This window comes from Erythrolamprus reginae, chromosome 2 (assembly GCF_031021105.1).
Source record: "Erythrolamprus reginae isolate rEryReg1 chromosome 2, rEryReg1.hap1, whole genome shotgun sequence".
NCBI classification, from domain to species: Eukaryota; Metazoa; Chordata; class Lepidosauria; order Squamata; family Dipsadidae; genus Erythrolamprus; species Erythrolamprus reginae.
This window is the reverse complement of record NC_091951.1, coordinates 323,483,638-323,499,317: the sequence shown is the minus strand read 5'-3', so window position 1 is coordinate 323,499,317 and position 15,680 is coordinate 323,483,638. Positions and strand designations below refer to the sequence as shown.

The following is a 15,680-nucleotide window of genomic DNA, read 5'->3' as shown; positions in this document are numbered from 1 at the left end:
TTGTCCACACAGGTATTTTCCCATTTGGGAGAATAAAATGGAGGAGTGATGACTTAAAAGGAAGATTTTAAAAGGTAGGTGTGAGAAGGTTAGAGAAGAGTCAAGTACTCTTAAAGGGACACAAGAGAAAGGATGATGAAGGAAGATTCGGAAAGATGTAGATGGTTATGCTGCTCTTAAATTAAGGGAAGCCACATAGTGATTGGGAGCTAAAGGACAGAAATCAACAAGAAGATTGGGGTGTGTGGACCAACTATGCCTACTAACCCAATTAATCCCTTTTGAATTTGACTATAGAAATTTAAAACAGCCACGATGTACATTTATGTTTGGCTGAATTACAGCGCTCTGAAACAGTCTGTCTGAACTTTTGTGAGTACTGTGCAGGGAATAGTATGCATTTTTTTTGCTCTGTGTATAGTTTGCTGCAGATTGAATACTGCAATAGTACTGCATGGAACAATTTGAGATTGCAATCCTCCTGTGCATTTTACCATATTTCAAAATACCAGTGGCGAAGATCCAGAAAATTATCTAGCCTGCAAAATGGATTGGGCAAACCAGATTTTTTTTCCTTTCTTCAACTTGATTCTTGTGCATTGTACAAGCTATTCTAACTGCCTACTTTGGCTTGCATTCAACATAAGGTGCTATTCTTTGAAAAATGTTTGCTCAGCACTCAGGAATAGTTTGTTTAGATACTGCATTTAAGTCCTTCTCAAAGTGGTTCTCTCTAGATGTGTTTAGAATTCCCATCATTTTCAACCAGAATTATTGTGTTTAATAATAAATTACTATTACTATTTATCATTTGTATTACAGTACTTTTATGCAGTGTTAGTTATTTCTATACACATTCTTACATAAACGTTCCCACAGATTTTAATCACTGAATGTCATGTTAGCTATAATGCCTCCATGACAAATGCATTATCTGGAAATATAATGATATTAACAGAGGTTAACTGAACTATTCCTGTGGGAAATGCAATTTGAAGTTCCAGGCATGTGTGAAAAATCCCTAACATAACTTTGCTATTATAACCACATTGTAAAGATAATCCTGAATGTTTTTTATCTTATAGCATAATGTTTCTGTAAATATAATATTAAAATCTGCTATATTAACTTGTTTAATATTTAAATATTAATATTTAGTTGAATTGTTGAATTACCTGCCTATGAATGATAGGCATGATTTGATAAAGGAAAACCTAATAATATTCTTAAAATCAGATTCTGCACATGGAACTTTGGTTGTAATCAGTTGGGGTTGTTAAGTGGATGGTCTGACTTCATTTTAGGACCACTTTTATGAAGCAAATCAGGTGGTTGGTATGTGGATAATATGATAATTAACAAAGCACATGGTCATTAATAAGCAAATCCATTCTTTCAGATGGGTGTTTTTGTCACAAACAAAATATAAAGGGTTTGTAACTTAGAGGGAGAATCATAAATATTTTTGAGACTGTTGTAATGTTGGTCATCAAATGTTAAGTGAGACTACCTGTAAATTTAAATTTTGCAACAGATCTAACATACATGGAATTTTGTGAATATGCCTGTGGAGATTCTGTCATCCAGGTCATTGTTGTCCCCAAAAGTGCTTTTTTCAAGAGGCAACCGGAGTTTCTTGTTTCCTTGTGAAATTATGCATAGTCAGGTAAAATGGAAAATTATGCCCTACAGAGAAATACTGTAAGGAACTAGAGTGGACATTTTCCTATTTAGTTGTACAGCCGTCTGTTGTAATGAGCCACTGGAAAAAAATCATCAAATAAGTGAATTAGTTATTCAATCAACAGGTTGCTATAAGGTGAAGGTCATCAGGGCATGAATAACTAAAGCCATTGCATTATGTGATCCATGTACAGTGGAACCCCGACATAAGAGCTGCTCGACTTAAGAGCTACTCGAGATAAGAGCTGGGAGAGGAGAGACATTTTTTTATTTTATTTTATTTATTACTTGGATTTGTATGCCGCCCCTCTCCGCGATACGAGCCAAGAAGAGCCGGGCTGGCTTACTTTCCTTCCTTCCCGCGCTGATGCAGAGCCACTCGAACAAAGCGTCGCGCCCCTCTGATGCTTTCGGCGGCTTCCGAAGCGACGCTGGGCTCTTGCCGCCAAAAGCGTCAGGGGGGCGTGACGCTTTGTTCGAGTGGCTCTGCATCAGCGCGGGAAGGAAGGAAAGTAAGCCAGCCCGGCTCTTCTCGGCTCGTATCCCGGCACTTGGTGAGTGGAGAGGCGGTCGCCTCCCCTGCCGCCCCACTCTGGGGGTCCTTGGCTTCTGCTGGGGGTGGGGGGATCCGAACGCTGTTTTGAATTTCACATTCCGAGTGGCCCAAACGCCAAAGGCGAACTTCCGCACCTCAGGAGTTAGCTCGCAAACGGCGCGGCTGTTTTAAAACATCGCTGCCGGCCTGGGGGGGGAGAGGGAGAGGGGGGAGAGAAAGAGAGAGGGAGAGAGAGAAAGAGAGAGGGAAAGGGGGGGAGAGGGGGGAGAGAAAGAGAGGGATAGAAAGAGAGAGAGTGAGAGATGCTCAGTGAGCCTTTCTTTGAAGTTGCCTTTCTTTCTTTCTTTCTTTCTTTCTCTCTTTCTTTCTTTTTCTCTCTTGCTCTCTTGCTCTTTCATTCTTTTTTCTTTCTCTTTCTTTCTTTCTTTCTCTTTCTTTCTTTCTTTCTTTCTCTTGCTTTCTTTCTTTCTCTTGCTTTCTCTCCTTCCTTCCCTCCTTCCATTTCTTTCATTCTCCCTCTCTATTTTTATTTCTCTTTCATTTTCTTTCTTTCTCTCTTGCTTGCTTTCTTTCTTGCTCTTTTTCTTTCTCTCTTTTACCTTCCCTTCCTCTATTTCTTGCTTTCCTTTTCCTTCCTCCCTTCTTTCCTCCCTCTACAGGATTGGGTGGCAGTGAAGTTACTCTCCCCTTTCATAAGTTTCCTTCCTTCCTTCCTCTGTTCCTGTCCCTTCACCCTTTCTTTCTTTCTTCCTTTCTTTCTTCCTTCCTTTCTTTCTTTCCTTCCTTCCTTCCTTTCCTCCCTCCATTTCTTGCTTTCCTTTTCCTTCCTCCCTTCTTTCCTCCCTCTACAGGATTGGGTGGCAGTGAAGTTGAATAAATAACTACAGTTTAATGAATAAAAATAAAAGTTTGCCATGTTGATTGTTTTGGGTAAAAAGAGGAAGGGAAGGAAAGCTCTCAGCTTATCATCTTATTAATAAGTAAAGTTACATTTATTCTTGCAATGTCTTTTTGCATAATTTAGACTAACTTTGTGAGTTTTTTGAGGGCTGGAACCAATTAAAATTATTTACATTAATTCCTATGGGGAAAAGTCGTTCGAGATAAGAGCTGCTCGACTTAAGAGCGCAGGTCCGGAACGAATTAAACTCGTATCTCGAGGTACCACTGTATTGGGATCTCAAAACTGTAAATTTCATGTTTTGGGGAAAGCACAACTCCTTCCTGATCAAGTTGATTAAAAGGCTATGTAGGTATATGGATCAGACTACCAATACCTACATCTTACCTGGCCTGAATTTCAAAGTATTGAAATAATAAGCAGGCACAGTTGTAAATTGGTGAGATGGAATAATATATTGGATAAATTTACCTTGGCATTATATTGACCTGTTATTTAAGCAGATAAATTGTGTGTGCTTGTGTGTGTGTGTGTGTAAGCAAATCATGGAAGGCTTTATGGGTATATAAACATTTTTTTCAGTTCCTCTTGTTGTAATCTGCTACATACCGTGTTTCCCCGATAATAAGGCAGTGTCTTACTATCTTTTTACCCCCAAAAGCCCCACTGTGTCTTACTTTGGGGGTATGTCTTATATTGTCTCGGGCAATTTTTTAATTTCTTATTTTAAAATATTTAATAAATAAAATCTAGAAGTGGCAGAAGCGCGGGTGAGTGGAGGCGGGCAGGAAAGGCACGAACCGAGGGTTTTAAGCAGAAGGCGGGGGCGGTTCAAGCAGCATTCCGCCGTCGCCGCCGCTCCTGCGTCTTTCGCAGAAGTTCTTGAATGGTGGCGGCGGCCCTTGATCGCAGCCGATGAGGTTCGGCTTTCTTTGCTTCTCCTGCTGCTTCCTTTGCTTTTCTGCTGCTGACTAAGGCGATGCCGGCCGGGCAATTGGAAGGTACCCGATAGCCCTTTTCGTCGCCTTTCCCGGCAGGGAGAGCAAAGGTGGCGGCGGGAGTAGTGGAGGCAAGGCGGAGAAGAAAGAAGCCGCGGATAGCTGGCGAGGCGCCGGCTAGAGGGCTGGACCCCGCCGCTCCCGCCGCCGCCTTTGCCTCTTGCCCGGCGGGAAAGGCGACGAAAGGGGCTATCGGGTCCCTTCCAATTGCCCGGCCGGCGTCGCCTTAGTCAGCAGCGGAAAAGCAAAGGAAGCAGCAGGAGAAGCGAAGAAAGCCGAACCTCATCGGCTGCGATCAAGGGCCGCCGCCACCATTCAAGAACTTCGCTTCTCCTGCTGCTTCCTTTGCTTTTCCGCTGCTGACTAAGGCGACGCCGGCTGGGCAATTGGAAGGGACCCGATAGCCCCTTTCGTCGCCTTTCCCGCCGGGCAAGAGGCAAAGGCGGCGGCGGCAAAGCGGCGGGGTCCAGCCCTCTAGTCGGCGCCTTGCCAGCTATCCGCCGCTTCTTTCTTCTCCGCCTCGCCTCCACTACTCCCGCCGCCGCCTTTGCTCTTCCCGCCGGGCAAGAGGCTGGGTGAGCAGGCCGAGGTGCTGGAACTGGGGCTGCCTGTCCTTGGCATGAACGGCGGGCAGGTGGCGCTTGGCACTCGGAATCCCGTCTTCTCGCCACCGCCCGAGCTCCCTCCGGAGCCTGCTGCCGCCGCCGCACTTCCTCTGCCGGCCGAGGAGTCCTTATCCCCACCGCGAACTGCTCCGACGCCTCTCTCGCTTGCTTTTAGTACCGTGTTTCCCCGAAAGTAAGACATATGTCTTACTTTCGGGGTATGGCTTATATTAGCCAACCCCCCTGAAACCCCCCATATGTCTTACAATCGGGGGGGTCTTACTATCGGGGAAACACGGTAGAGGCTTGACTATGTGATTTCATAGTTCATGCTTGAGAGATTATATAGATAGGCAGGCAGAATTATTTCATACTCTCATATGACAGGAAGTAAGTTGGGTTTTGTTAGAAAAATTACATATAAAGTCTCTTCAAACATTTGGGGAGTGTGTATTTTAGTACAGAAGGAGAAATGGATTTAATTGTTTTAGCTAGTTATTAGTATACATTATGAAATCTTAGTACTATGTTGCAATAAAAACAGACCAGACGCAAAATGACAATAATTTAAGTATAAAACTGAGAAACACAAGCTAGTATCACATTTCAGAATGCTTAAATAAATTATTAGTGGGTGCTGAACCAATAATAAAGGCAGGTCAGTTAAATTATAACTTAAGAGAATATTCCAAACAAGGTGGTTGTATCTGGGGTCTTGAAGACATGGAGAGATTCTGCATTCCTGGATTAAAAAGGTGTGCCAGAGATTGATTTTGGAACACTCGGCATACATTCTCTTAAGTGGTGTGTAACTTGCTTTCTCAGCCATATCCAGTCACTAACATTATGAATTTTAATGTGATAATAAAGAAAATGTATTACTTGTACTATTAAATACAAAATAAACGTAATAGGTGATTGTTAATTTACAACCAGAACTGGGATTTCTGTCACTAAGCAATCATTTTTTTTACCATGGTCATTAGGCAAATCCAACTTCCCCCCATTTCCTTATTAGAAGCCCCTGACTAGGTTGCAAATGATGGTCAAGTGACATTGGGACACTGCAATCGATGTAAATACATTGTCATCTCCCCTCCACCTGAAGGAATCTGAATCTGAGGTGGAAGGTGAACAGCTGACAGAGAGCAGCAGAGTGGCTTTCTTGGCTGTGGAGGAAACTGGGGAAAGGCAAAGTCAGGCTGGGCAGAGCAGGGGAGAGGTAGAACAAGGGAGAGGGGGTTCTGATAAAGACCAAGGCCCACCCCTTCCTCATCCTAGGGCATGCAGGGAAGAACACAGAAGAGATCAACATGGGTTGCATGGCATATGAGGAAGGAAAGGGCTCGGATTCCTTTCACAAGGCACACCTGGGGATGGAGTTTAAAGGAGAGGCAGATGGGAGGGTTGTTTGTCAGGAACACTAATTTCATCTAGTGTTGACAATTGTGTCCTGCCTTCCTGGCATTCTTTCTGACTCTTTGAATTATTGTTGTGCTTCTGTGTGCTTGTCTTGTTGGAATTATTGCCAAAAATTCTTTGCTTCTGAGACTCATTATCTGGAGTGATTGATTTGCAGTCATTCTGCTTACAGTGTTTGGACTAGAGTATCTGCAGCCAGAAGCTGCTGCAGGTTTTTGAGAGAGCTTTTCTCCAGGGAGTAAACGGGATATTGAGGACAAAGTTGGTGCCAATAAAGGGACTCATACCAGTTCTCTGGCTGTGTTGCTTTGTGCCATGCTCCGGATTATCATATACATGCTAGCTGCTGTTGTGGTTCAGCCTGAGGCTGCTCAGGGACCGGCTGTGTCTCTGCTGGCTCCAGGCCCGGAGGAGGATGACAGCGAAGAGGAGGGGGCTGAACAGTCGGACGGGGGAGAGGAAAGTTAGGAATGGGATGAAGGAGAACAGCATGAGAGCCCCGGGGGGGGGGGGCTCTCCCCAGCCAGTAGCTTGGAGTCATTAGGTGATGACGCACAAGCCGTCATTGACATGCGACAGAAACGTTCAGATCAGAGAAAGGAGCAATTAAAGAAGTATTATCAGCACTGAATTAGGAACAGCTGGGCTTCGGTGTGGTCCTCCTTAGCAGGGTTTAAAAGGCAGGCAAGCCCTTGAAGCCATGTGGAGTGTTATCAATTGGAGTTACGGTGTCCTGCTTTGTTCTGCTTTGTTCTCGGCGTCTCTGTTCCTGGCTTGTGGCCCAGCAGTTTGGAAGACCCGTGGGAGGTGTAGGTCTGCTATCTACAGCCTCGTATTGGCAGCAAGAATCCTGTATTGCTGCATGGACTTTTGCCTTCGGGGATATATCTGAAGATACAGCATTTTCCTGTTTGTAAGGACATTTTCTGTTACCTGTGTTTTTTCTTGAATTTTATAAACTGCCTTTGCCTTTTATCGGTGTGTCTGGCTTCTCTTTTTGGGTTAGTATTGGCTTCCGGAGTGACCCAGATAGAACAGCTGCCAGGTGCCCAAATTTTGATAACATGACCATGGCAAAACAATTAAATCTGTATTATTCTTTTCTTGGTGGCACAAATTTCTTCTTAACTATCTTTTCCTTGGTCTGGGGGTATGGCGTTCAACGGTTTTCAGACGGGAAGCATGGGATGTCCACTGGGTGGGCATTTCAGAAATATGAACAAGAAGAAGGACAGCAAATTATTTATGTTGACGCATTAATGCATTGCTCCTGGTACTAGAAGTTTAATGGTTTTGAGGGAATAAATTATAATTTGGTTTAAAACCTGAAGCATTTCAGCATGTTTATTGACAGTCACATAGATAGTTTTTGCTCTTCATTTCAGCTACAGTCGTGACATGGAGACTAAAGAAACCCTCAGGGGATTGCAGAAAATGGATGATCGCCCAGAGGAGCGAATGATCAGGGAAAAGCTCAAGACAACGTGTATGCCGGCTTGGAAACATGAATGGCTGGAAAGAAGAAGTAGGAGAGGCCCTGTAGTAAGTAACTCTGAAAGCACTTAAAAAACAGAATTTGCTGAAAGCACAAAATTTGCTTTCTTATCTTAGATTACCTTACAATTGATACTGTAAGGAATTGTAATGAAATCCTTCTTGCTTCATTTTTTTTCCATGTTGCTCTTTTCATAGATCTGCAAAGCCTCACCAAAGTCAAACCCAACTTAAATTTCTGTTGCTTAAAATGACACAACATTGCCCTCTATGGGTAGCTTTTTACTTTCTGCTTCGTTGGTTTTGTGATTACAAAAACTAGAAAGAAGACATGTTTTATATTTGCATTTATTTATTTATTTACTTGTATCCCACATTTTTTATTTTTACAATAAAACAATGTGAGCTTTAATGATGATTATCTGATGTGTCTGTGGTCATTAATACAGTGAAAGAGGCAGTGTTTTCCAAAATATAAAATTCAAAAGACAGTTTGGGACACAGCTTTGATTACCAGATAGTGAAGAAACCAGTGCTGTTTTTTTGGAATGTAATACATTACAGTATTTGTTTGTTTGTTTGGTTGGTTGGTTTATTTGCCTCCTTCTCCGAAGACTCGGGGCAGCTTACAATATATAGTAAAAACAATAAGATACAATGGCAAATCCAATTAACTAAACTAAATAACTAGCCTAAATGTTTTAAAAATCATACACATTCAGACTCAGCCATACATAACATTCATGGGGGGGGGGGGGGAGAGATCTAATTGCCCCAAGCCTGTGACATCAGTGAGTCTTAAGACTCTTGTGGAAGGCAAGGAGGATGAGGGCAATACGGATTTCTGGGCGGAACTGATTCCAGAAGGCTGGGGCCCCCACAGAGAAGGCTCTATAATAATATAAGCATAAACCTTCTCTCCAGGTTTATTAATATTTTTAAGATGCTGCACACGCTATAAGAAAAATTGGATTCACTGTAAATAACATCACTGTATTACTAGATTTTATAAGGAAGATTGCCTCATAATTTAAATTTAACTAAAAATAGATGCTGATTAGCATTAAAAAAATTGGTTTGTTGAAATCTCCTCCACTATTTGCCTATATTTTTTTCCTTATTATTTCAAGGTGGTAAAACCAATACCAATGAAAGATGGCTGTGAAGCAAACAAATCAGCAACAGAACCTTCTCCTGATGGACAAACAAATCCCACTTCACCCACTCAGAAAGGGAGACGGAGTCCTTCTCCTAGTGGTCCTTTCTCCTCCTCCTCCTCCTCCAGGACTGTTAAATCTGAGTCACCTGGTGTTAGAAGGAAAAGGGTGTCTCCTGTACCTGTAAGTAATTATGGGGTAGCCTAAGCTTATGAAACCAAATTCATATATCTCCTTCCATATCAGCTAATATTTTGAATTAGTTTGATGGACATTAAATGGTGTTTTAGTTATGTTTTCTGTACTGTAAACTCATTTTACCTTACTGTATTTTGTCTGTTGTTGCTGTTTTAATTTCTGATTGATTATAAACTGGATTATTGTGCTCTAAATCAGGGGTCTCCGACCTTGGCAACTTTAAAACTTGTGGACTTCAATTCCCAGAAATCCTCAGCCAGCTGCTGGCTGAGGAACTCTGGGAGTTGAAACCCACAAGTCTTAAAGTTGCCAAGGTTGGAGACCCCTTGCTTTAAATTGTATAGGTTTGTATGAGGAATACATATTACTACTGGCTTAGAAAAATAAGGAATAATTTTTGTAGTATGTAGTGGATTATCTCTGGCAGGAGGTGGTAAGGCAGGGATTGATCCTTGCCTCCTCTTCCTCGCAAGCAGGAATGTGTTTCAAACTGCCGTAGGCAGAGCCCAGAAGAGAAGAGCTAGTCCTTTGGGATGTGCATGCACCCGCCTCTCACTCTCGCTCTCCTGGCCAAAAGAGTGTCAGACGCAAAAAGAGAAGCATGCCCCCCCCCCTTTCCCCGGAAAGTAATCGAGGGAGCTTTATTTGGGGGTGGGGGGTGTTATTTCAACGCATGTCCTGAAAAGCCCTGTTGGCCTTATTATCAGGACATGTCTTATTTTCAGGGAAACATGGTAATCACTGTGCGCATTCTACTAGTTTTGAAGGAAATAGCTGAATTTCTTTGAAAGATCGAGGAATGTGAAAATGAAAAATAGAGACAAAAATTACTGAAAATAAAATTATTTTTTAAGTTTCAGAGTGGACGTATAACACCCCCACGAAGAGCACCGTCTCCAGATGGCTTCTCACCATATAGTCCCGAGGAAACAAATCGTCGTGTCAACAAAGTCATGAGAGCTAGATTGTATCTCTTGCAACAGATAGGACCCAATTCTTTCTTGATAGGTGGAGACAGCCCAGATAATAAATACAGAGTGTTCATTGGTCCTCAGGTATGAATTGAAACAGTGTTGACTATTTAATCAATAACTATTAAATAAATACATCATTTGAGAAGATGCAATTAAGATGACCTAGGTATAAGAAAATATGTGAAAACGCTGAAACATTTCTTGCTTTCCAGAAGTTTCTTGACATATTTTATTTTTCGCTTGCATAATGAGCCGGGGTGGCACAGCAGGTAGAGTGCTGTACTGCAGGCCACTGAAGCTGACTATAGATCTGAAGGTCAGCGGTTCAAATCTCATCACCGGCTCAAGGTTGACTCAGCCTTCCATCCTTCCGAGGTGGGTAAAATGAGGACCCGGATTGTGGGGGCAATAGCCTAGCTCTGTAAAGAAGTGCTATTGCTAACATGTTGTAAGCCGCCCTGAGTCTAAGGAGAAGGGCGGCATAAAAATCGAATAAATAAATAAATCAATAAATCAGAACATAGTCATTGACAAGTATCAATGAAATATAAACCTATATGAATGCCTTGTTGATTATATCAGCAACAGCAGTAGCTTGTAAATAATAAAACCATCATTAATCAATTATTTCTTGTGTTGAAGAAACCAGAAATGTTATCCTCATAAATCTGTAAGAAGTGATTTGGGGGAAGGTTACAAAAACAATATAATATGGCCATAATAATCACAATAAACGAATTTCTATTTACAGACATGTAGCTGTGGGCGTGGAACATTTTGCATTCATCTGCTGTTTGTTATGCTTAGAGTGTTTCAACTTGAATCTTCAGATCCAATGCTATGGCGAAAAACCTTGAAGAACTTTGAGGTAGTTATGTCCTATTTCTTTTGTCACAGATAAACAGTTGTGGCTTCTGAAATTTACCATAAAGAATTTCTACAGTTTCAAAGTCATGGAAAATTGATCATCTAATTTTTAGATGATATGGCATATAAATCCAATAAATAAATAAATAATAAATTATTATTTCTCCATTTTAGTAACTGGAATTTAACAGGGTTAGCTAAAAGATCATGTTCTTTCTCCCTATATTACATACACATTTATATTTACTATTGACTTTTTTCTCTTTAATTATATAGATATTTAAATATGCAAAAGTTATCTTAGTTATCTTTAGTCCTGGCTGATTATTGCTGTAATATATCCATTAATTATGAGAAAGATCGGGGCAGAGGATAATGTCATGTAGCTTTTAAACAATGGTAACAAATTGGCCCTTTTATTCATGTATAATTTTATTAATATTTAATTTATGTGGTATTACTGCTCTTGTTCTTCAGGGGTTAGCATCATTAGTTTATGTCAAATTGAAAATTATGAGCATTGAACATATTTTATTTGGTTCTCACATCTAAAATGGAATTTGGCAACATTTAGCATCTGTATTTGCATTCCCATTAATGAGAGAGAATGTATATGTATATGTGTCTAATTACAAAAGATGCCATTTACAGAATTCATTCATACCATAGTTGGTATTTATAGCATGCGGCTATTTTATAAACGTGTGGTCATTTTTCCCGAGTCCTCGGAGAGGGGCGGCATACAAATCTAAATTATTATTATTATTATTATTATTGTTGTTGTTGTTGTTGTTGTAATAAATAAATAAATTGATATAATTTTACCTTATAGTCTGGCTGCAATTATCTATTTATTTAAGAGAGTTCAACTTTCAGTAGTTCATATTCTAACCCTGCCTACTAATATTTTCTTTCAATCTTAAGGTTGAGAGTTTGTTCCAGAAATACCACAGTAGGCGTAGTTCAAGGATCAAGGCGCCATCTCGTAACACCATTCAGAAGTTTGTCTCACGCATGTCAAACTCTCATACACTGTCATCTTCTAGTACCTCTACATCTAGTTCAGAAAATAGGTTAGTAATTATTCTTAAGAATTCAGTACTGCTATTCAAAATACTGTAGTCTCCATTTTTTTAAATAGACAACCCTGTGGCTCATTGGGTCATCCTTTGAGGGTATAGTGTGGAGTGACCAGAAATAAATAATAATGTAGTATATAGGTAGATACTTGCTTTATTTGTCATATTAAAAAAGGTAAAATATTCCCATTTCCCATAGTTATTGTATGTCAACATTTTTTATTTTCTTTTGTTGTTTAATAGATTGAGACTTAAGTATGAAGTTTGGACTAATTTTTGTTTGTTACTATGTTTTGAGCAATATTTCTATCTGTTCTGTTTATTTCCTTGTGTCTTGGTAGGTGTCTTTTGACATTTTTAAGGAGAGTCCAGCTGCTGTAATCACAGTGTTATTTTCTTAAAGAGCTAGTATATATAAGAAACTGTTTGGGTGCATGATTTAAATGTATTAGGGTCTTTAAGAATATCTCAGCTTTTAAAAATAAACTAGTACACATAGTCCTTGAGATCATTCATTTAGCAATTGTTCAAATTCTAACCATGCTGGAAAAGTGACCTATGACCTATCCTTGCATTTATGTTGACACTCCCAACTTGGGAGCTTGTCAACTAGCATGTATTGATGATGGTTTCAATGTCCTACGGTCACATGATCATCATTTGCAGTAGAGTTTTTAAGAGTTGGTCATAGCGATTAGGAGTGATTTTAACAAGAGCCAGATGTGGCTTGCACGGAAATTGATGAGTTAAAATCCTGATTTTTCAAATGTTGGTTGAACTAATAAGAACCTTTTTGTAGTTCCCCTTTTCGGGTGAAAAAGAAAATGAAGACCCAGAAACTTTTTTTTCCTATTTTGCCTGATGCTCCAATACTTTTAAATTTCAGTCCAAATATTTATTGTTGTTATTGTTGTTTTTTAACTGGGCTACCTTATTTTCTTGCTGTTTAACCACACATTGGATTTCGTAAGCTGCCCAGAGTCCATTTGAATACAATAACAGAATAATAAATAAAAATGACTCAAGTTATTTTCATAAGGAAAGTTTACAAAATAAAGTTGTAGAATATTGATATGAGTATTATGTTTGAAAATAACTTTTGGTTTCTAGGCAGATATAACCACTCCTAAGGAAGCAGAATTTGTCTTGGAGTTTTCTCTATGTAAAAATGAGATGTGATTTACAAGATCTGTGGAAAGGGATTTTATTTAAGTTTTTAGTATTTAACATTCTTGCGCTCAGATATGAAAAATGAGCATTTTTTCTCAGTTTAGTGGTTTAACTGAAATATTTACATGCTGATTATGTGTCTAATTTATTTTCTAATTTATTTCCTCACTGTCAGAATATATTTACCATATTTACTTTAACATTTATAGTGTTATAGTAAAATAAAAGATAGAGTTCTACCCCAAGATGCTTCAAGTACAAAATATTATCTAACACTAAAAACCATATATTGGGGAATTGGCACAGCCGTTGAATCCTAGGAAAAGACACAGCTACTAAGGAGCTGTCAATAGATCCTTTGTGAAAGACCATGCATGTTCTGAAGCATCATTTCCATCCAAAACTATGTCAAAACTGGCAAAAAAATTCTTCTTTTCCCTGTGTTCCCCAAAATCTTTTTCTGGAGGGTCTGTAATCCCTCTAGAATAAACATTAAAAGTGTATAGCCATAAAAGAAATCTTTACTCTTGTCATTCCACAGATAGAAACTTGTCTATCAATAAGACAATTTCTTGAAAATTATACCTGTGTTACATTTTGTGTTATTAGATTAGGTGCAATGGCAGTTTGAAAAAAAATGACTGCTGATATCTTGAAAGGAATATTTTTATATGATTATGAACCCCTGAAAGAATATGTGCAAAGAGAAACATTTTATATGCAAAATATTTGCAGAATGCAAAGAATTTACTTTACAATAGATATTTGCAAAATACTGTTTGTAGTAACCAAGTTTTAAAGTACATTCTCTCCCAGCCTTTAATAGGCTTCTAATTTTAAATTTGGAAGATTTTAATAGAAACATAGAAGACTGACGGCAGAAAAAGACCTCATGACCCATCTAGTCTGCCCTTATACTATTTCCTGTATTTTATCTTACAATGGATATATGTTTATCCCAGGCATATTTAAATTCAGTTACTGTGGATTTACCAACCACGTCTGCTGGAAGTTTGTTCCAAGTATCTACTACTCTTTAAGTGAAATAATATTTTCTCACGTTGCTTTTGATCTTTCCCCCAACTAACTTCAGATTGTGTCCCCTTGTTCTTGTGTTCACTTTCCTATTAAAAACACTTCCCTCCTGAACCTTATTTAACCCTTTAACATATTTAAATGTAATATTTTAGTATTACACAATAGGTAGTTCTTAAGTTCTTCTAAATGCATTTCATTCTTTCTTTCTTTTTTAATTGTATACTTCCCAGATAGCTTTGGCTGTTGGGTGGCTTAAATGTTTAAGTAAATAAAATGAACTTGACCCTTAACCTGGATATTTTGAAGATGTCTTTAGTGTAGTATCATCTTCTTCTGTCCTCCTCCTCCCTCCTAACATATTCACACAAGTGCAGAGTTCGCTTTATTTAGTGTAGTAACTATACTAAAATATATTTACTCATTTACTAGATAAGTGGTCAAAGCAATGGAAACTGCAGTTCTATGTTTCCAAATGTAAAATAATGCACTTGGGGAAAAGGAATCCTCAATCTGAGTATTGTATTGGCAGTTCTGTGTTAGCAAAAACTTCAGGAGAGAAGGATTTAGTCCCAAAATGGGTGAACAGTGCAGTCAGGGAAAGCAAGTAGAATGCTTGGCTGCATAGCTAGAGGTATAACAAGCAGGAAGAGGGAGATTGTGATCCTGCTGTATAGAGCACTGGTGGGACCACATTTTGAATGCTGTGTTCACTTCGGAAGACTTCACTTACAAAAAGATATTGATAAAATTGAACGCGTCCCAAGACAGGCTACAAAGTATAAAACTTATCAGGAAAGACTTAATGAACTCAATCATTAAGTCTTCCCTTCCCTTCTGGAGGACAGGAGGGAAAGGGGGGACATGATCGAAACATTTAAAGGGTTAAATAAGGTTCAGGTGGGAAGTGTTTTTAATAGGAAATTGAACACGTGAACAAAGGGCAACAATCTGAGGTTAGTTGGGGGAAAGATCAAAGGCAACGTGAGAAAATATTATTTTACTGGAAGAGTAGTAGATGCTTGGAACACACTTCCAGCAGACCTGGTTGGTAAATCCCCAGTAACTGAATTTAAACATGCGTGGGATAAACATATATCCATCCTAAGATAAAATACAGGAAATAGTATAAGGGCAGACTAGATAGACTAGATAGTCTTTTGTGCTGTCAATCTTCTGTGTTTCTATATATACAGTATTCATGTTCATTCTGGAAATGTGGCTCCTAGAGCTGCTCCGAGTCTCCGGAGTAATAATAATAGAGTAAGTTAATGTGGAAAGTCTGTGTGATGATTATAAAATCTATAAAGATTTGTAATGCACATGGACTTATCTGAAGCAGTTAGATATGCTAAAAAATACAGTGGTACCTCAACATACGAGTCTAATTCGTTCCAGACCCGAGCTTGTATGTCGATCAACTCGCATCTCTAACGAATGCCTTTAGACGTTGTTTTTCGCGCCAAGATAACTGGAAGCAAGGAATTCTTACGCCACCTAGTGGAAGCTCGTCTCGTATCCCGAATTTGAGCTCGGGTGTC

General features: G+C 39.5%; 1 protein-coding gene across 1 annotated transcript in view; it reads left to right on the top strand.

Annotated features, from left to right (window-relative positions):
* Positions 1–15,680, top strand: part of MAP3K1 (mitogen-activated protein kinase kinase kinase 1) — a 78,444-nt gene that overhangs the window by 36,152 nt on the left and 26,612 nt on the right. Inside the window, exons 2-6 of the mRNA XM_070743321.1 lie at positions 7,551–7,707; positions 8,790–8,999; positions 9,869–10,069; positions 10,740–10,856; positions 11,780–11,928. Of these exons, the coding sequence (XP_070599422.1) occupies positions 7,551–7,707; positions 8,790–8,999; positions 9,869–10,069; positions 10,740–10,856; positions 11,780–11,928 (834 nt within the window). The remainder of the gene's footprint in view (positions 1–7,550; positions 7,708–8,789; positions 9,000–9,868; positions 10,070–10,739; positions 10,857–11,779; positions 11,929–15,680) is intronic.